The following is a 21,224-nucleotide window of genomic DNA, read 5'->3' as shown; positions in this document are numbered from 1 at the left end:
TCTCTGAGGCATCCTCTTTCCATTTTTAGTCTTCATTAAAGCCTGGTGGCTTCTTGCTTTTCATTCTTTGTATCCTCTTTGCACTCTTTGCCTGATCTTTCTCCAAAACACCATCTAAACTCTTATGCTTTCACTGATCCTACAGCATCAAATCATTGTTTTTGTTCCTCTTTTAGTGCATATGCATAAAAAAATGATGTAAACTGAAAAAAAAGTGCAAAATAATGCTGATGGGGTGTGCCCTGATGCTGTAGAAGTGGCACATCCCGGGTCCTGTGGTTTGTCTGCCTGTCTACCCTGCACTGGGTCCTGCTGTATGCTGTGCTCATACAGCAGCAGTGGCTTTGGGTCCCTTGCTCTCCCTAAGATCTCCTCAAGTTCCCTCCTGGACTGTGCCAGTGGAGGCATGCTCAACTTAAATGGTGATCAGTGTCCTTAAGAGAGAGGCTATGAAGAGGATTTTTTGTGAAAACATTACTGAGACTGTGGCTGTCACCGATATCTCTGATGCTAGAGACTGACTTCTACAGTGGGGAAAATAATTATTTAACCACTTAAGCCCCAGAAGATTTTACCCCCTTCCTGACCAGGCCCTATTTTGCGATTCGACACTGCGTGACTTTCATGGACAATTGCGCGGTCGTGCGACGCTGTAACCAAATGAAATTCACGTCCTTTTTTTCCCACAAACAGAGCTTTCTTTTGGTGGTATTTGACCACCTGTGCGATTTTTACTTTTTGCGCTATAAACAAAAAAAGAGCGACAATTTTGAAAAAATAACAATATTTTTCACATTTTTTTATATGAAATTCCCCCAAAAAAATTTAAAAATCAAATTTTTTTAACATTTTAGGCCAATTTGTTTTCTGCTACATATGTTTGGTAAAAAAAAATCGCAATAAGCGTATTTTGATTGGTTTGCGCAAAAGTTATTGCGTTTACTAACTAAGGGAAAGATTTTTGTCATTTTTATTGTTTTTTTTTTTTTAACGAGTAATGGCGGTGATCTGCAATTTTTTTTTTTTTGCGGGACTTCGACATTGCGGTGGACAGATCGGACCCTTGACTGACACTTTTGACACTTTTGGGGGTACCAGTGACATTACTACAGTAATCAGTGCTATACATATGCACTGTTACTGTAAAAATGACACTGGCAGGGAAGGGGTTAACTTTATTGGTGATGCAGGGGTTAAGTGTGTCCCTAGGGGCGTGCTTCTAACTGTAAAGGGGTGTGGCTAGTGATGTAACCACAGAGACATACGATCCTACATAGCAGGATCGTATGATCTCTGCAGTTAGATCAGGGAGAATGACCGCTTGAGAATGACATGTTTACATTAGCCGCCTGCCTTTCTCCCTCTGCACTGGGAGATCGCGAGTGACCGGCGGACATCGGGTCCGCCGGTCACATGCACGGACATGTTAGGGAACGAGCGGGGGCGGGAGCGCGCCTCTGGCGGCGGGCGCTCGCCCCCTAGAGGCTCTCAGGCTAGCGACGTAGTACTACATCACTTTGCCTGTACGGGGCTGACCGCCGCAGTAAATAGTCGTGCGGCGGTCGGCAAAAGGATAATCCCCTGCAGATTTTTTAAGTTTGCCCACTTACAAAGAAATGTAGGGTCTATCCTTTTTATCATATGTGTATTTTAAATGATAAAGACAATATCAACCAAAAATCCAGAAAAAAACACGATACAAATGTTATAAATTGAGTTGCAGTTAAGTGAGTAAAATAAGTATTTGATCCCCAAGAAAACATGACCTAATACTTGGCGGAGAAACCCTTGATGGCAAGCGCAGAAGTATGATGATTCTTGTAGTTGGTTACCAGGTTTTCACTCATCACGGGGGATTCTGGTTCACTCTTCTTTACATATCTTCTCTAAATCCTTGGCTCTTGCTTGACAACTCGAATTTTAAGCTCCCTCCATATATTTTCTATAGGATTAAGGTCTGGAGACTAGATAGGCCACTCCATGTCCTTACTGTGCTTCTTCTGGAGCCACTCCTTTGTTGCCTTGGCGGTATGTTTTGGGTCATTGTCATGCTGGAAGACCCATCCATGACCCATCTTCAGTGTTCTGGCTGAGGGAAGAAGGTTCTCATTTAAGATTTTACAATACATGGGCCTGTCCATTGGCTCCTCAATGCGGCAAAGTCAGCCTGCACCTTTTAGGAAAGAAACCGCCCCAAAATATAATGTTTCCACCTCTGTGCTTGACTGTGGAAATTTTGTTTCTTGGGGACATAGTCAGCATTTTTCTTTCTCCAAACACGGTGAGTCGAGTTAATGCCAAAGAGTTTAATTCTGGTCTCATCTGACCACAGCACTTTCTCACAATCCTTCTCTGAATCAGATGTTCATTGGCAAACTTCAGATGGGCCTTTACATTTGCCTTCCTGAAAAGGGGTACCTTGCAGACACTGCATTATTTGATTTGCTGTGTATTGTGTTACCAATGATTTGGTGACTGTGGTCCCAACTGCCTAGAGATCATTCACAAGCTTCTCATGTGCAGTTCTGAGCTGATCCCTCACGTTCCTCACAATAATCCTTACCCCATGAGGCGAAATCTTGCATGGAGCTTCAGATCGAGGGCGATTGATGGCTATTTTATATTTCTTACATTTGTGCAGGTCTAAAATCTTGTCCCTGACATTGTTTGACAGCTCTTTGGTCTGGCTCATGATGGTGGGTTTGAATGGAAGAAAGATTCTGCGGACAGGTGTCTTTTTATACACATAACAAGTTGTCGTTGGGAGCACCTTCAATTGAAAGGACTAATCTGTGTACCACATGAACACATACTTTAGCCAGTCTGTGGGAGACAGAATTATTGTTGGTTTGTAGGGGATCAAATACTTTTATGATAAAAATTAAAGAGCCTTCATTTCTTTCTAAGTGGACAAACTTGAAAAATCTGAAGGAGATCAAATATTTATTTTCCCTACTGTATGTGCTGTCTAAAGCTTTATGTGAAACCATACTACTTTGTTAGCAGTGCTGTCTAAAGTAATGTGGTCAGTAACTGCAATTGTGGGGCACATAAGGCCTTATATTACCATCAACGTTTCATTCTGCAAGGGTACCTCCAAGAGTTGTATGTGTGTTTTTTTTTTTTTTTTTTTTTCACTTCGTACCACGCTTTGCTTTCTCATTCCAGGATGAACCTTTTGCTCATGCCAGGGAAGTAAGACTATTACAGGATGAAGTGGGGTGCCAAATAGCAGGAAAACTGCAAAAGAAAAGGGAAAGGAGGATTTGGTCAGAGGACATGTAAATGAGACAGCTCGTATTTTAGACACTATTAATCTAAGAGCTCCATTTCCCTAAAAAAAAAAAACTGACAGATCAGGTTCATTCTTAAAAGCCTGTGTTAATTTCTGAAGTAATGGGTGATTCTCAAAATATAGCAAATTTTTCACCTACTAAAGAAATACCAGCCTGCTATAATTTGTTTGCAAGATGCACGTTATGCCACATGCAGTAAAGGATCTACAAAGGGTCATTTATACTAGGAGTATACAACCTTGTTATTCATTTTCAGTTGACCTTCGTATACTTATACAGAGGCTTGCACAGTACTTACATTTGAAAAAAAACATTTTTAATATTTGGCTGTAGCTGGAAGCAGTTTGTTTGAAGGACTAGAGAGCAGTACAATAATAAATGTCTGCAGGCAACAGTGAAGCATCATGGAGGTTCCTTGCAAATTTAGGGCTACATTTCTGCAAATGGAGTTGGTGATTTGATCAGGATCAATGGGGTTCTCAATGCTGAGAAATACAGGCAGATACTTATCCACCATACCATCAGGGAGGTGGGTGACCCCAAATTCATTCCAGGACAACGACCCCAAACATACAGCCAATGTCATTAGGAACTAGAACAACAAGGATTCCTGGAATTGGTTTGGCTCCTACAGAGTCTTGGTCTCCAAATAGAGTCTGCCTGGGATTACATGAAGAGACAGAAGGATTTGAGGCAGCCTACAGCTGCAAAAGATTTGTGGCTGGTTCTCCAAGATGTTTGGAACAACCTACCAGCCGAGTTCTTTCACAAACTGCAAGTGTACCTAGATGAATTGATGCTGTTTGGGGGTCACACCAAATATTGATTTGCATTTTTCTTTATTTTTACTTCATTTATTTTCCACTTTAATTTAAAAAAAAAAACTATTCACACTTCTATTTTATTACAGGTACTTGTATAGTGCCGTCAATTTGCACAGCACTTTACATATACATTGAACATTCACATCAGTCCCTGCCCTCAATGAGACTACAATCTAAGGTCCCAGATTCACATTCATACATATAAATGCTATGGCCAATTTAGACAGGATCCAATTAACCTACTGGCCTGTCTTTGGAGTGTGGGAGAAAACAGGAGTACCCAGAGGAAACCCACAGAGTCAAGGGAGAACATGCAAGCTCCAGGCTATGGTTGGGATTCGAATGGACGTCCCTAGCGCTGCTTGGCAGTAGTGCTAACCACTTAGCCACTTTGTTTAATGGTTTGTCTCAACCTTTTTAACTGCTACTTTTGCTGTAAATCTTGGTCTGTTAATGGAAGTTGAAAAGTAACAGACTTACTGACCATGTTACTTGGTGAAGATACGGGAAAAACGTCAAAACGACAAAAAAAGAAACAAATGCAGCCACCATATCTAAGAATTGGTAAGCTGCAATATAATAGTTTTGTTTTTAGGTTTAATACCACTTTAAAAGTGGAAGGAAAGCCAAAACCCTACATACTCCCCCTGCAATCATTCATGTAAACAAAATTAATCTTTATGCTTCAAAATTCGAAAATCGCATTACAGGTTCCCCCTTGGAGCTCTCTCATGAATGTGACATCTTGGATGGGGTTGGGCTGGGTTGTCCCAGACTGGACTGTGCTTGGCTATGCTGGGCAGGGCAGGACTTTTTGCATGAACACCGACAACAATACTGGGAAGTGCCTGTGAACAGCCACATTTGCATGCACAGGGCAACCATTTTCAATGAGCAATAGAAGGGTTGCTGAATGTCTGGATTAGTCAGTTGTTTTAAATCAGACATTAGTGCTTAATATAAAAGTTTGTTTTTCTCAGAAATAAAGGGAAAACTTTTAATTTTGTCTAGAATTCCACCATAACTTTATTGCTATCAGGGCAGTATCCCTCTGTTTCTGTATCAGCCTCTCAGAGTAAATCATTATTTGTCCATTGGATGTTCAGAACCACTTATTCCTTTATAGAGCAAGTGTTCTGGATTGCTCCAATTATATTAGATGTGCACAGGCCCCTGCAGATTTCAGACCTCTTATTTGGAGATTAAGATAGCTGCAAGATGTTCAATATATCAGTGCTGTTTTTAAAACAAATGTATGTAATCCGTATACATGCGTTTTGGGGCATCTACAGGTTCTAAAAAATCAGGTTAATAAGGTTGGGGATTGGCAGAACACTGTCTCGTGTTAGAAAATTACACAAAAGTGGATTTCACCATTCATCCATTGACAGTGGGGGGATGAATATCAGCGTTCAACCTGAATTTGAAACTAAAGCATTGACTGTTCTTTCAGGCTTTAAAAAAAAAAATTAAAGATTTCGGTGTAAAGGCTTCAGGTACCTGATCTGGTGCCAAATTGCTGAGAATATGAAATATTTTCTGAAGATGCTATAGATGCCCTTGCTCAACTATGTCAATGGATCTGGAAGGAAAAAAACATGGCCAACCAACTAGAGAAGATCACTGTTCATTCCTATAGTAAAGAAAGGTCCTATACTGAAGAAAAGTGATACCAAGGATTGTAACCACTAGAACGATTAAGCCCACAAGGGGGCAAACCTTATCTGAAGGACCTCTTCTGCAGGTGCAGGGCAGAACTAAAGCCATCCTATACGCCAAGTATTGCTGAAAATAACACAACAAAGGATACATTCATATATTGAGCAAGAACTACCTGAAACTCAGGCTGGTTTTCAGAGAAGGGTGAGAAACAAGAGACCTTTTTGCCCTTGTTAGATGGATATTAGAAAAGAGCAAAGCATACCAAAAGATTGTATACTTTTGCTCATCGACTATAGCAAAGTGTTTGATTGTGTGGATCATGATAAGTTATGGCAGACTGTTGCAAATGGGAATACCTAAACACATAACAAAATATCATTTGATAAAGAGCCTCTACAAAAATCAAGAAGCTGCAGTGAGAACCAAATATGCCAACACTGGTTTCCAAAAACTCGTGGTGTCAGGCAGGAATGCATCTTGTCACCTTACCTGTTTAACCTATACGGTGAGGCCATCTTCAGAAATGCAAATTTGCAAGAAGAGATTGGTATCAGAGTTGGTGACTGAAACATAAACAATCTGGGTTATGCAGACAACACAACGCTCGTCACGAAAAGCAATGAAGATATGATGTTTTCAGTGAAACAAGTCAAAGCTGAAAGTCGAAACCTTGGATCAAAACTAAATATAAACAAGACGAAGATCATGAACACAGAAAATGATGATGATTTTGAGCTTGATGACGATAGAACAGAAGTTGTAAAGCATTTTTATCTGGTTTCTTCATAAACAAGGAAGACCCTAGTAGTGACTAAATACTCCCTAGAAAAGCACTTAGTAGCTATACAATGAATACGATCAACAAAGTATTAAAAGGTAATATAATTACAATCAAAACCAATTGCGGACACGTCCAAGTGCTTATTTTCTCACATTAAGTGCGGCTGCGAAAGCTGGACACAACGGAAACAGGTCAGGAAGAAGATTGACTTTAGTTGGGTTTTGTTGCTGGAGAAGGATTTTATGTGTGCCGTGAACAGCCCGTAGAACTAACCGATCAATTTAGGAGGCGATCAACCCGCTATATCACTAGAAGCCCAAATGGTGAACTTACACCTCCTATTTTGATCACACTGAAGAGAGATCATTGGAGAGGAAAAAATAGCAAACCAAGGCTTACCACTGTGGCAACATAGCTGGTAAGTTTGCACCTTAGGACTAGTAAGGCATGCTTAATGTTAGTGTTCAATCTAGCCTAGGTAAAGCAAATCTAAATGTGTCATATAATGATCACATAAAACAAGAGAAGGATAGTGGAGAACACCGGACTAGCTTCTAGGAATAACTCAAGTCCAAGTATAGCAATAGCACATCATTATGTATCTCATACAGGGCAACGAATCCATAAATTCTTCTGTAAAGGGAGTAACCAGTTTAAAAGGAAAGGGTGGAATGGGCAAGAAGGATCGATGAGGGAGGAGAGTAGGAAAAAGGGGGGGAGATTGGTAGGACAGGAAACCATGGGGTCAACCTCCAGGGATCAGGCACCACCATCCATCCACAGACGGAACCAACTAACAGGTGGCTTAGCCAGCAATCGGCTCAGATTGGGCCACAGTCTGCAAAAATCCATCTTTGCATGTACAATATCTCCAGGGCCTCCAACCCTCCCTGAAAGCTTCCTCAGTATTGTTCAGGGTGGCAGTTCCTCCTTGTATAAGATATCATTGACTTTAGGATACCACAGGACCATAGTCGAAGGCTGTGTCTGCCTCCAGAGCAAAGGGATACAAGCTCTAGCTGCATTCACCAGACGTATAGTGAGTGATTTTTATTTTTTAGTATTTCCTGGAAGGGTCTTCCTGTCAGGTGCAGGAAGCACGCCACTGGATTCCCACTTCGGTCTACCGATGTCAGACATTTAATGCTATCCATCACATCTGCCCAAAAAGACCCTAGAAGAGGACACAGAAGATACGGGACACCGTAGCCACTGCTTGGTTGCAATGCCAGCAGATGTCTGGAACACTGCGCTCCATTTTGTGGAGCAAGTGAGGTACGCAGTACCATCTTGAGAGAATTGTATTCCCCACTTCTTAATACTGGTTGGCTATGGATGATTTGTGGGCCAAGATAAAAATCTTGTCTAAAAGAGCAGATGTAAACTTAAGCCCCGTACACACACGCAGATCGTCGTCATACAAACGTCGGCGGACGAAAGATCTGCCGATTGTATGCGTGTTAGTATGGTGCCTCCGACAGATGTCTGCACACAATCTGCGGACAAGAGTCTTTCTTGCAAACATGAAAATTTTTGTCTGCGGACACCAGAACGGACAATTGTTCGCCTGTCAGTACAGAAATCAGCCGACAGACCGCAGATTTGCAAGACTGGGCATGCTCAGAAAATAAAAAACACAGGGAAAGTTAACCATTACATGACATCACTTCTGCAGTCAGCTGAAGTCTGCGGACAAAATTCTTGTGCTGTCCTTGTGCTGTCTTTGCACTTTTCAACAGACACCGACATCCCGGGGAGAAAAGACGAACATTTGTATGACGACGATCTGCGTGTGTGTATGGGGCTTTAGTCCCCACGCCCAGTTCCCACTAATGTAAGAATGACGGACGCAGCCAGATAACCATAAAGAGAGTGTGTGTCTGGTCAGCTCCCTTTTCCTACAAAGCGACTTATATGGTGTAAGTCAGTGATGGCGAACCTTGGCACTCCAGAGGTTTTGGAACTACATTTCCCATGATGCTCATGCACTCTGCAGTGTGGTTGAGCATCATGGGAAATGTAGTTCCAAAACATCTGGGATGCCAAGATTCTCTATCACTGGTGTAAGTGAATGTAGTGAGTAATGAGATCTCTGAATAGTCTGCAAGTAGTGTCTCAGTTGGATGGTACTCCAACAGTCCAAAGGAGGTTCTAAGAGCCTAGTGATGTCGACCTGGGAGGGAAACCCTCCATGAGGCAAGAAATTCAGAAGGCACAACTTCCCTTGTTGGCCTAATCTCCTAAAGTGTCTGTTCGTGAAACCAGGAGTAAAGTTTCCAAGGACCGGTGTCATGGACCAGGGCAATGGGGTTGTTTTAAGTTTTTGAATGGTGTATGCATTTGTTGGAAATTTGTTTTATCCATAAATATGGATTTAAAAAAAAAATCCAGAAGGCTATCCGCTTGCAAATAGTGTTATTAGTAAGCATTCCTGTTTTAAAAGCCTTCTTTCTGTGTTTTATTTTTGTAGTTTTATATGTACATGGAGTAGTTGTATTTTGTTTACTACATATGCTGGCTGTGCTGCCTGCTTTGCAGTGCTTCACTGCTTTACTAAAAGTGAATTAATTTAAATCGATGCACTACCTATGTGGCTGATATTATTTTTATTTTTTTTCCCAACAAGTGATTACAAGAGAGCAACTGGACTAATCTATAGAAGTGATTCCTATTGGTAAATTTACAAATCTCCCATAATGATTTTTTAAAAAATATGGAAGTACAAACATGTAAAATAGCATTAGTCACATCAAAGTAGATGTGAACCCTAGGTGCACAACATTTAACTTGTTAAAGCATGGTATATCATAAACAATTGCCATGTGATTCCTTTTAGAAACTACACTTTTTTTGCTCAGTGCTGCTGAGCTTCTGTAGCCTCTTTGCAACCACTTTCTGTCTACATGCACAAACTTTAACACTGACTGCATGCCGATTCTTAGGGTAAGTCTTCTGATGGTAACCTCAGTGGGTCATGCTTGCAGTGTGTATCAGCATAGCCATGAACAGTCTCCACTAGACAAAGACAAGATGACAATGCAGGAAAGCATTTGGAAGACCCCTTTTCATGGTTTTTATATACATAAAGGAAAATGCTGCTACATGGAAGACTGGCTCACCTCCAACCCTGAATTTGTGCCTGGACATTGCATGCTTTCCTGGAAAGTCTAAATTGCAAAAAATTAACCACCCATGAGTTTCCAAGCCTTTTAAGTAAGCAGGTGCTGAGAATTGCATCTGACCATGCAGTAGTTGTGAAATTTGAACCCTAATATCTAGTCTCCATGCCTGTAATCTCACCTCTTTGTGGATGAAGATGATCGTGTCTTTTTTTTTTTTAACTAAAAAATCTTAAAGATCTTAAAATGGAAAGAAGAAAGGAAATGATGCACATGTTATGCTTTTGTGATTTAACCCAATAGTCAGATGTCAGCAGTTTTTTATAGCTGATAATCCATTATGTCATTTTTGTGGGAGTCCTTAGTTCTAGTGAAATGCATAGTCCTATAACTGCCAAGGAGAACAAGGTAGGTGGCAGGATCAGGTATATCCAGTGGTTGAAACATGGTTTCTTATTCATAGTAACAATATACTGGATGATCATGCTTACATACATGCTGCTGACCACATACAGTGCCTTGTGAAAGTATTCGGCCCCCTTTGAACTTTGCGACCTTTTGCCACATTTCAGGCTTCAAACATAAAGATATAAAACTGTTATTTTTTGTGAAGAATCAACAAGTGGGACACAATCATGAAGTGAAACGAAATTTATTGGATATTTCAAACTTTGTTAACAAATAAAAAACTGAAAAATTGGGCGTGCAAAATTATTCAGCCCCTTTACTTTCAGTGCAGCAAACTCTCTCCAGAAGTTCAGTGAGGATCTCTGAATGATCTAATGATGATAAATAGAATCCACCTGTGTGTAATCAAGTCTCCGTATAAATGCACCTGCACTGTGATAGTCTCAGAGGTCCGTTTAAAGCACAGAGAGCATCATGAAGAACAAGGAACACACCAGGCAGGTCCGAGATACTGTTGTGGAGAAGTTTAAAGCTGGATTTGGATACAAAAAGATTTCCCAAGCTTTAAACATCCCAAGCGATAATATTGAAATGGAAGGAGTATCAGACCACTGCAAATCTACGAAGACCTGGCCGTCCCTCTAAACTTTCAGCTCATACAAGGAGAAGACTGATCAGAGATGCAGCCAAGGGGATCATGATCAATCTGGATGAACAGAGATCTACAGCTGAGGTGGGAGACTCTGTCCATAGGACAACAATCAGTCGTATAGTGCACAAATCTGGCCTTTATGGAAGAGTGGCAAGAAGAAAGCCATTTCTTAAAGATATCCATAAAAAGTGTTGTTTAAAGTTTGCCACAAGCCACCTGGGAGACACACCAAACATGTGGAAGAAGGTGCTCTGGTCAGATGAAACCAAAATCGAACTTTTTGGCAACAATGCAAAACGTTATGTTTGGCGTAAAAGCAACACAGCTCCTCACCCTGAACACACCATCCCCACTGTTAAACATGGTGGTGGCAGCATCATGGTTTGGGCCTACTTTTCTTCAGCAGGGACAGGGAAGATGGTTAAAATTGGTGGGAAGATGGATGGAGCCAAATACAGGACCATTCTGGAAGAAAACCTGATGGAGTCTGCAAAAGACCCGAGACTGGGACGGAGATTTGTCTTGCAACAAGACAATGATCCAAAACATAAAGCAAAATCTACAATGGAATGGTTCACAAATAAACATATCCAGGTGTTAGAATGGCCAAGTCAAAGTCCAGACCTGAATCCAATCGAGAATCTGTGGAAAGAACTGAAAACTGCTGTTCACAAACGCTCTCCATCCAACCTCACTGAGCTCGAGCTGTTTTGCAAGGAGGAATGGGCAAAAATTTCAGTCTCTCGATGTGCAAAACTGATAGAGACATACCCCAAGCGACTTACAGCTGTAATCGCAGCAAAAGGTGGCGCTACAAAGTATTAACTTAAGGGGGCTGAATAATTTTGCACGCCCAATTCTTCAGTTTTTTATTTCTAAAAAAGTTTGAAATATCCAATAAATTTAGTTCCACTTTATGATTGTGTCCCACTTGTTGTTGTTTCTTCACAAAAAATTACAGTTTTATATCTTTGTTTGAAGCCTGAAATGTGGCAAAAGGTCGCAAAGTTCAAGGGGGCCGAATACTTTCGCAAGGCACTGTATGAGTGTGGTTTACAAAGCTCCAGAATGAAGAACGTCTCTGAGTCTAAATATCACTGAATGAAAAAGGAAAGCTTTTAGGTAGATTTCTATCGTTTTCATCCCTAAAAGAACTGTTTTCCTTCTTTAACCACTTTAGCCCCACCTAACGTAGATTTACTGCGGCACTCTGCCGCTTACAGGCAAAGCGACGTAGACCTACGTCGCTCGCCTACGAGACTGTAGGGGGCGCGCTCCCACCCCCACTCGTTCCCTGGGGAGCCAGCGCATGTGACCGGCAGCTCTGATGGCTGGCGGCCACTCGCGATCTCCCGCAGGAGAGGGAGTAAAGCCCCGTACACACGTACTGATCGTCGGCCGAACGATCGGCCGTCTTTTGTCCAGGGCTGTCGTGTCTGTTGAAAACTGCAAAAGACTGCACACGAATTTTGTCGGCCAACAACAGCCGACTTCAGAAGTGATGTCATGTGATGGTTAACTTTCCTTTTCTTTTTTCTTTTCTGAGCATGCCCAGTCTTGCTAATCTGCTGTCTGTCGGCCGAAATCTGTACTGACTGGCGAACAATCAGCCATTCTGGTGATGGCCAACAAATATTTTAAAGTCTGCACGACAGATTCTGTTTGGCTGAAAATGCGCTGTCGGCTGTCGGAAGCATCATACTAACAAGCCTACAATCGGCCGATCGGTCGGCGACCGAATATTTACGGCCGACAATCGGTATGTGTGTACGGGGCTAAAGACAGATGGCTGATGTAAACACAGCCGTCTGTCATTCTCCCTGAAGTAAGCACAGAGGCTATGTGATCCTGCTATATAGGATCGAATGTCTCTGTGGTTACTTCACTAGCTACGCCCCCTGACAGTTAGAATCCTGTCCCTAGGGACCCCTTGATTACCAATAAAGTTAACCCCTTCCCTGCCAGTGTCATTTTTACAGTAACAGTACATATTTATAGCACTGATTACTGTAGTAATGTCACTGGTATCCCCAAAAGTGTCAAAAATGTCAGTCAGAGGTCCGATCTGTCCGCCACAATGTCGCAGTCCCGCAAAAAATCGCAGATTGCCGCCATTACTTGTTAAAAAAAAAACAATAAAAATGACATAAATCTTTCCGTAGTTAGTAAATGCAATAACTTTTGCGCAAACCAATCAAAATACGCTTATTGCGATTTTTTTTTTTTTTTTTTTTTTTTTTTTACCAAAAATATGTAGCAGAAAACAAATTGGCCTAAAATGCTAAATTTTGATTTTTACATTTTTTTTTTTTTTTTCTTGAGAATGTCATATGTTTTTCAAAATTGTCGCTATTTATTTGTTTATAGCGCAAAAAATAAAAATCACACAGGTGATCAAATGCCACCAAAAAAAGCTCTGTTTGTGGGAAAAAAAGTATGTCAATTTCATTTGGGTACAGCGTCGCACGACCGCGAAATTGTCTGTCAAAGTCACGCAGTGCCGAATCGCAAAATAGGGCCTAGTCATTGAGCAGCCAAATCCTCCGGGGCTAAAGTGGTTAAAAAGAGAAGTATATGCTTGTAAAAAAAAAAAAATGTAGTCGCCTAGACAGATGCAGCATCGATCCGATGCTATATCTGTCCCCTGCTGACTCTAAGACAGGGAACTGAGCAATTAAATACTGCTGATCGCTCAGTTCTCATCCTTCAGTGAGCAGAAAGCTGGTGAATGTCAGTCACCGGCTCTCTGCTCTGCCCCTTCAGTGCTCACTGGTGCAGAGTTGCAGCTTGCAGAGAGGCTGAGCCAACTGCCAGTCCAGGCATCTGGGTGAATTCTGACTGTAGAGTCAGGATCTTTCCCAAGCCTGGCTCGGCTTAGTGACGGCACTCAACAGCGGATTTTAGCCTGCTGTCAGCTGAAAATGGGTCACAGGAATGCAGAACAAAATGCACTTTTGAGATTCCCAGGAAAAGTATATGGTACCATGTCCCATTACATGTAGTTTAGTAGATGCATGAGGGCGGTCCAGGAAGAATATAAGCTGAGGAGAGGCACTACTAATTGGTTCCTTTTATATAAATCTATTCTTTGTATTATATTGTTCACCCCTCCAGTTCTACAAAATGTAATAAATAACCTTGTTATTTGTAAATCACAATTTCACATTATACTAATGTTGCAAGTATACAATAGTATAAAAATAAGTCTTGTATCTGGTTTAACATGTCTTCTGTCTCTGTAGGCTGTCAGTTGTCCCCGGTTACATTGAGGTTGCCTTCCTCCCATTCCCAGCCTGGCAGTTCCCCATTGTTGAGTCCCTCATTAAGTGACACTGGAAGTGCCAGGACATATGATGCTGAAGAATCATCTGAGATCAAGGTGGGGACAGTCTGTGGTAATACCAGCACAAAACGCTTCCTAGCCAGCCTGGCCCAATATCTGTTTTTGTTTTATTTAAAGCAGAAATCATGTCATTGTTAAATATGTGTACTTAGTATGAGGCTATATTTTTAGGCCGTGTTAAGAACTACTTGAACTTTATTGGCTAGTACAGTGGTCCTCAACCCTGGCCTACAGGGCCCACTAACAGGCCAGATTTTAGGTATTACCTTGGGGAGATGCAGACTAGAGTACTGCAATCACGGACAAGCAAATGATATCACCTGGGATGTATTTCAGTTATCTTGCAAATCTGGCCTGTTAGTGGGCCCTGTAGGCCCGGGTTGAGGACCACTGGGCTAGTAGACACTGAAATCCACAGGCTTTTGGCACTGAGAGGATTTTACAGTGGTTGCTGGCAGAAAACTTAAATTCAAATTATTTCTACCATCTAGTACAGGGGTATTGAATTAAAATTCACAAAGGTCCAGTCAGTAAAATATTCTTACAGCAGAGGTCCGAACCGCATGTTTGTGCGATGACTGCCCTGTATCCTCGCAACCAATCACCTGCTTGTTAACTTGGGTAGCCCCCGCCCTCTGTCGATAGCTGTCCTGCCTCCAGCTGTTGGCTCTGGGAGAATGGCCGTGGTGATGGCTGTGGGCAGAACGACTCTAAAGAGTGGGCCCGCAGGGGTCCGGAAGAGACATTAGCTGGGTCCGGACCCGGACCGCGGTCCGCCATTTAGTGATGCCTGATCTAGTACATCCAAAATCTTAAACAACAAATGTATTCATAGAATACTGTGAGGAGGCTTTACACTGTAAACAGGGATGACACAGGGAAATGATATGTCAGTCAGCCTCTTTGGACAGAGATGGAGCTCCACTGATGGTACTGTAGGGTTCTGCCTGTTTGTAATGGTGTCTCCCATTCTGATGCACTGGATTACCCAATGGCTTCCATTCACTGGACACTTGCATGCAATAAAAGGAATTAAAGAACGATACTTGCATTATGAGCCTAAGCAAAGTCATGAACTACCCCAGAATGCGAACACAAATGTTGGAAATAAATTGCATGACTTCTGACCAAAATTTGAAGTGGAAAGAAAAATATGCCTCTAAATCTGACATCTTTTATGCTATATATTCTTAATTCTGTGTAAAAAGTACAGTGACAAATGTTTAAGATATTGCTATGGCAAGAAATGAACCGATGACCACCTCCCACTCCTCTTTTGATAAGGAAGGGATGTCCTCCCTCCGTAGAGCAAGAATTGTTATTGAGCAGAAAAATTGCCTTGACTTTTTGCAGAACTCCCTTTTCTCTATCATTTATTGATGGATACGGCTTGATGATAATGCAACTTAAGGGTTTGCCTGCCACCTAATCTGAAGGCCAACCCCATGATGCTTTAAATGTCCTCATGAATGGGGGCATGTTTTTGATGTTTTTTCTGTTCTTTTGGAAGGTGGTTCTATTATGAACACTTGCCGATACTTTTAGGCCAAATACTGAAATTCCGGAAGTTCCCCCGTCAGCCAAAGAGCGCAGTTCATTAAGTATGCTGGTGTTCTTTCTGCGACAGTCCTGAATTCTTGAAAGTTTCTCCAGACATCCAAGAAGCATAGTTTTTCCAGTTAAGTATACTGATGTTCTCTCTGACAGTGTTGCTGTCAGCAGTGGCAATCTGTCTTTGTTCTATTTAGCACAGGACACGCTTTCAGATCAGGCCAGTAAGTTGGACTGCATGTGGAGTTATTGGGCTCAGAGTTACAGCAGTGTCCCTGTCTCCATTTCTGAAGATTCACTGTTGAGTACCTAGCAGGCTTTATGCGGGGTTTAGGTTTTACCTTGTTTTTTTAAACTGGAGCACTAGGTGACTAATCTTTAGGAGGTTCAAATTCTCCTTTTACTACTGGCCTTGCCATACACTTTAATATACAGTAATTCTCAAGATGGCCACGTGGGGGAGCACTCCTCTTTATAAGAGTTGGTACTTTGTGAGGGGGTTTAAAGATCCCTTGTTCTAGACTTGCACATATGTATTATATAGGCTTCTGTGCAATTTGTACATTATTTCGATAATGAGGAACTCCTCATTTTTACTCTCTCCCTGGCTTTCTATAACACGCAGCATTTTAGTGTGCCTAGAAGGCACAGGTGCAGCATCCAGCCTAACTGTCTGCAGCCTGTTGAAGTCTATTGCAGAATGAAATACACCGTGGCTTGATGGGTGCTCCGGTTTAGGGGCATATGCCCATAACCCAAATATAAAATCATGGACCTTGGGGAAAAAGAATCCCTTGAGAGAATACAAGATTGGGGGCCAGCTCTACAGAAGAAAAATATTTGGGAACACTTATTTCAGATGATTGCAAAGAGTGTGAACAGGTAGTGGGAAAAGCAAATCGAATTCTAGGATGCATTACAAGAGGGATCACCAGCAGCAGGAAGGATGTCCTGATTCTCCTATATAGATATTTAGTGAGACCTCATTTAGAATACTCTCTCTAGTTCTAGAGATCTCACTTACAAAAAGATACTGATAAGATGGAGCAAGTCCAGAGATGGGTAACAAAAATGATGAAAGATCTGGGAGATAAAGCCTATCTAGAGGAACTTCATATGTACAGTCTGGAGGAAAGAAGGGAAAGGAGAGACCTGATTGAAACCTTTAAATATATCAAGGGGGTGAATAAGATCCCGAAGGGCAGTATTTTCAATATGAAGCCAAGATCAAGAATATAGAACATGACCTCAAACTGACTGAAGCAAAGTTCAAAACTAATCTTAGAGATTTTTTTTTTTTTATACTAAAATGGTATTTAAAGCATCATGGGGCTTGGCATGAACTTCCAGCAGAGGTAGCGGGACAAATTACTTCAAACATGCTTGGGACAAACCTAGATCTATACTCCAGACAAAAAAGTTAACCAAAAAAAAAAAATACAAAACCTGTATTAAAAAAAGTGGAAGACTAAGTGGGTTGCATGGTCTTTTTTTCTGTTGTCAAATTTTTATGTTCTGTGTTCTGCGTTCTGGGCATACCTCTCTGAACATATCCATGATCACTTTGTGGCCCTCCCCTTGCTTTGGCTATGAGAGCATTCACAAAGGTCTCTGATCCAGTTCTGGGTCTTTCTTCATTGCAGTCATTAGATACTTGCACAGTCTACTTTTGCGATAGCAGATCTCTCCACTCCAGAACTTAATAGAATATTCGCATACTGTTGGACAAAAGTTTTTTTTTTTCTTTAGACAAGATTTCATTAGCATCCTTGAACCAAGATGTTTGTCATGGTGATTTTAGTCCCCCTCATTGTCTGAGGGCAAGATGTGTCTTCCCTTTCATTAAGAATGTCACGACAGATGCCTGTCTTTTGGGTTGGGCCAGAATTCTGGATCAACTATGTGTTTAGGGTTGTTGGTTTCAGAATGAATCAATGCTTCCTCGAGTTAAGCGTTTTATTTGTTAATTTGTTGAACGTCCTTCTGACCAGTCATCTAATCCAGGTTCATTTGGACAATGTTCGTTATTGGCTCGCATCAATCATCAGGGGTGCACCAGGAGTGTTGCTGCATTGTCTGAGATAGGCTCTATCCTGTCCTGAGCAGAGTTTCATGTTCCAGCATTTCAAGAGAACCCATTGCAAAGGTGTATACTGACAGGAATTTTTCTTTGGCAGACCAAATCTGCACCTGGGAAAATGGTGTTTCCATCCAGAGATATCCAGGGACGTAGATCTGTGTTGGAGATCACGGACGTGGAGTTGTTAGCACCTTGGATCAACACAAAGCTAGTTTGTGTTCAGAAAGTGGGACACAGCAGATGCCCTGGTAGTGCCAGGGATCAGTTTATCAGGGACATGCGGTGAGGTCAGTGGCTGGTGAGGCAATGGGTAGTATCAGAGCCAGATACACACAGGTTACATATTCACAAGTTACGTATTCGATTCTCGTGATGTAGGCGATTGCAGTTCTACTACACTGAACAAAATGATAAATGCAAAACTGTTTTTGCCCCCATTTTTCATGAGCTGAACTCAAAGAACTAAGACTTTTTCTATGTACACAAAATGCCTATTTCTCTCAAATATTGTTTACAGATCTGTCTAAATCTGTGTTAGTGAGCACTTCTCCTTTGCCGAAATAATCCATCCACTTCACAGGTGTGGCATATCAAGATGCTGATTAGACAGCATGATTATTGCACAGGTGTGCCTTAGGCTGGCCACAATAAAGGCCACTCTAAAATGTGCAGTTTTATCACACAGAACAATGCCACAGATGTTGCAAATTTTGAAGGAGCATGCAATTTGCATGCTAAATGCAGGAATGTCTACCAGAGCTGCTGCCCGTGAATTGAATGTTCATTTCTCTACCATAAGCCGTCTCCAAAGGCGTTTCAGAGAATTTGGCAGTACCTCCAACCGGCCTTACAACAGCAGACCACATGTAAACACGCCAGCCCAGGACCCCCACATCCAGCATCTTCACCTCCAAGATCATCTGAGACCAGCCATCCGACAGCTACTGCAACAATCGGTTTGCATAACCAAAGAATGTCTGCACAAACTGTCAGAAACCGTCTCAGGGAAGCTCATCTGCATGCTCATTGTCCTCATCGGGGTCTCAACCTGACTGCAGTTCCCCTTCTATGACACTGCAGTGAGAGGAGAGCCTCCACTGCAGCATTTTCATTGGACAGCTTGGACCAATGGTGCCTTACCATTGGTCCAAGGCTCCAAACTGTCCATTGAGCTCAGTGCCTCTGACAAGAAATCAGAAGCACTGTGAGCTCATCCTCTGTCTGCTGCAAACAGTGTGTGCCCGCTTGTATTCAAACTGGCCGTGCAGTATGTAGCTTCTGATAGGCTGCACAAGGAGCCCCATATCTCTAGGTAGGAGCTCCAAATTTTGACCAGTGGTGGGATAGGACTTCGGCTACCGAACCCCCAAATTTGCCGAGCTATGACCCTAAAAGCGCAGTCGTGTTGTTGTTTTTTTTTGTTTTTTTTTTATGTTCATGGCTCTGCCTCCCCTGACTGCACGTCCCTGCTGTATATGATATATGCATTTACTATGCTTAAACATTTACTTTGTCTACTTCGAAGCATTGGGGCCACATTACAGATTGGCTGTGGAGACTGTGGTATGTCAGCTGTTCAAAGCCTCTACCAGATTACTTAGTTATCTTTAAGTGGTTGTAAACCCTTACATATACCCAGCGAAGTGACTGCCCTTAGGTGATACAAAGGCATTAAACAAATCATCCTACGTATGTTGTATCTGTTTGTCTGCAACCAGTGACACTAATACAGTGAACAGTGCTAAAAAAAAAAAAATGCACTGCACTCATAACACTGGCAGGAAAGGGGTTATCATCGGGGGTGATCAAAGGGTTAAGTGTGTCACTAGGGGGTGCTTACTAACTGGAGGGAGGTTATACTGATTGGGGAAAGACAGAGATCCTGGTTTCTGCTTAGCAGGAACACAAGATGTCCATCTGGTCTCCTTGCAGAACGGTGATCTGCCTTGTTTACATAGGCTGATCGCTGTTCTGCCTTTCTCTGGTATGATTGCGGGTGGCCAGCGGCAGTGGCGGCTAGTGCATTGGGGGCGCAGGGGCGCCGCCCACCCCTAGCCATGCGTCCAGCCCCCTAATCTACATGCAGGGCGTCGGGCGCATGGATTCCAATTGGGGTTTTTTTTGAAGCATGTGATTAGAGCCAGAGGCTCTAATAGACTTCAAAAAAGGCTGGGCTCGGGGCGCAGAGCCCACCCAGTTGTGTAACAATAGCGAATGAATATTCACTATTGCCACACTGATTCTCCTCCTGGCCAATCAGGAAGCTGGTCCTGAGACCCATTTCCCGATTGGCCGAAAGGAAAAGCCATGCTATTGGCCAAGGAGTGGAGGAGGGAGGAGATTGAGGGGGAAGCCACCGCCGCTGCCTGCCCAGGGTGAGTAAGCCGGCCACCGGGGGGGGGGCAGTGCGAGCTGGAGCTGGTGGGGGATTGTGCTGGCTGGAGCTGGTGGGGTCCGGCGACTGTGGGGAGGGGGGGGCAGTGTGGGCTGGAGCTGGTGTGGTCGGGGGGGTATGGTGTGTGGTGTGGTCCGTCTGCCGCCCCCCCCTCGCCCATGGAGCACCAGCCGCCACTGGCCGGCGGACATTGGGTCCACCGGACCCATTGACATCCCTGCTAGTCAATCATGGCACGGTTGTGCCTCCAGCGGCGAAATGGCGGTATCTAACGGCTATTGAAAAAAAACAATGTACAGGTACGTTGCTTCGTGCAATAGCGCCACTTTGCCGCAGTAAATATGCAGCGGCTGGTAAGCAAGTGCTTAATATCCAACTGGAACTGGTATGTCGTGCATGATTTGGAAAATGTCTGCTTCCATATGAACCTTGTTTGTTTTTTGAAACCAGATAACTAGTTGCAAGAAATTTTTGGAGCTGCTTAGTTTTTTTATTTTTTTCTGTGATTTATGTATGCTGTACACACACACCACACACGTGCAGGTAATAGATAAATTGGAATTTGTTTTATATTAGCAGCAGATGGATGAGGCCTATTATATCACCAAAGAAATACTGAGCACAGAAACTTCTCATTTAAAAGATATTGAAGTCCTAACAACGGTAAGTATGCAACAGAAAATGTCACTTTTTCTATTGGGTATTTCTTTTGCAATGTTTTCCACGTCCATATACAAGACTTTAGTGATTATAAAAAGACCGGTTTTAGCATTGTAAAGCTAGATGGGTCATTTGTTAGAATCTGATATGTCAATGTTCCTAATGCACATACATTCTCTCTAGCCAATTCATTATCCTGCAGTTTTGTCTTTGAAGACTATGGGGAATATTTATCAACACTGGAGCAAATGTGCATGGCAGCCAATCCGCTTTTAACTTCAGCTTGTTCAGATCAACTTTTGAAAATAAAAGATAGAAGCTGATTGGTTGCTATGCACAGCTGCTCCAGATTCTGGCTGGTCCATTTTTGATAAATTCTCCTTTATGAATAGAATGTGTTTTACTATGTTCCAACAATGCGGACCAGAAAGTAATGTGACTGTTTTGTGTGTT

At 42.4% G+C, this 21,224-nt stretch overlaps 1 protein-coding gene across 2 annotated transcripts in view; it reads left to right on the top strand.

Moving 5' to 3' along the window:
- Positions 1-21,224, top strand: part of FARP2 (FERM, ARH/RhoGEF and pleckstrin domain protein 2) — a 217,130-nt gene that overhangs the window by 117,493 nt on the left and 78,413 nt on the right. For both annotated transcript variants that reach the window (XR_014225029.1, XM_082250070.1), the window contains exons 13-14: positions 13,985-14,121; positions 20,688-20,774. Coding sequence is in view for 1 of the 2 variants with exons in the window: in XM_082250070.1 (XP_082106196.1) it covers positions 13,985-14,121; positions 20,688-20,774 (224 nt within the window). In the remaining variant the exon portion in view is untranslated. The remainder of the gene's footprint in view (positions 1-13,984; positions 14,122-20,687; positions 20,775-21,224) is intronic.

Source organism: Pelophylax lessonae (genome assembly GCF_965119305.1).
Source record: "Pelophylax lessonae genome assembly, chromosome: 3".
NCBI classification, from domain to species: Eukaryota; Metazoa; Chordata; class Amphibia; order Anura; family Ranidae; genus Pelophylax; species Pelophylax lessonae.
The sequence above is the reverse complement of the archived record's forward strand: the minus strand, read 5'-3'. Positions and strand labels throughout refer to the sequence as shown.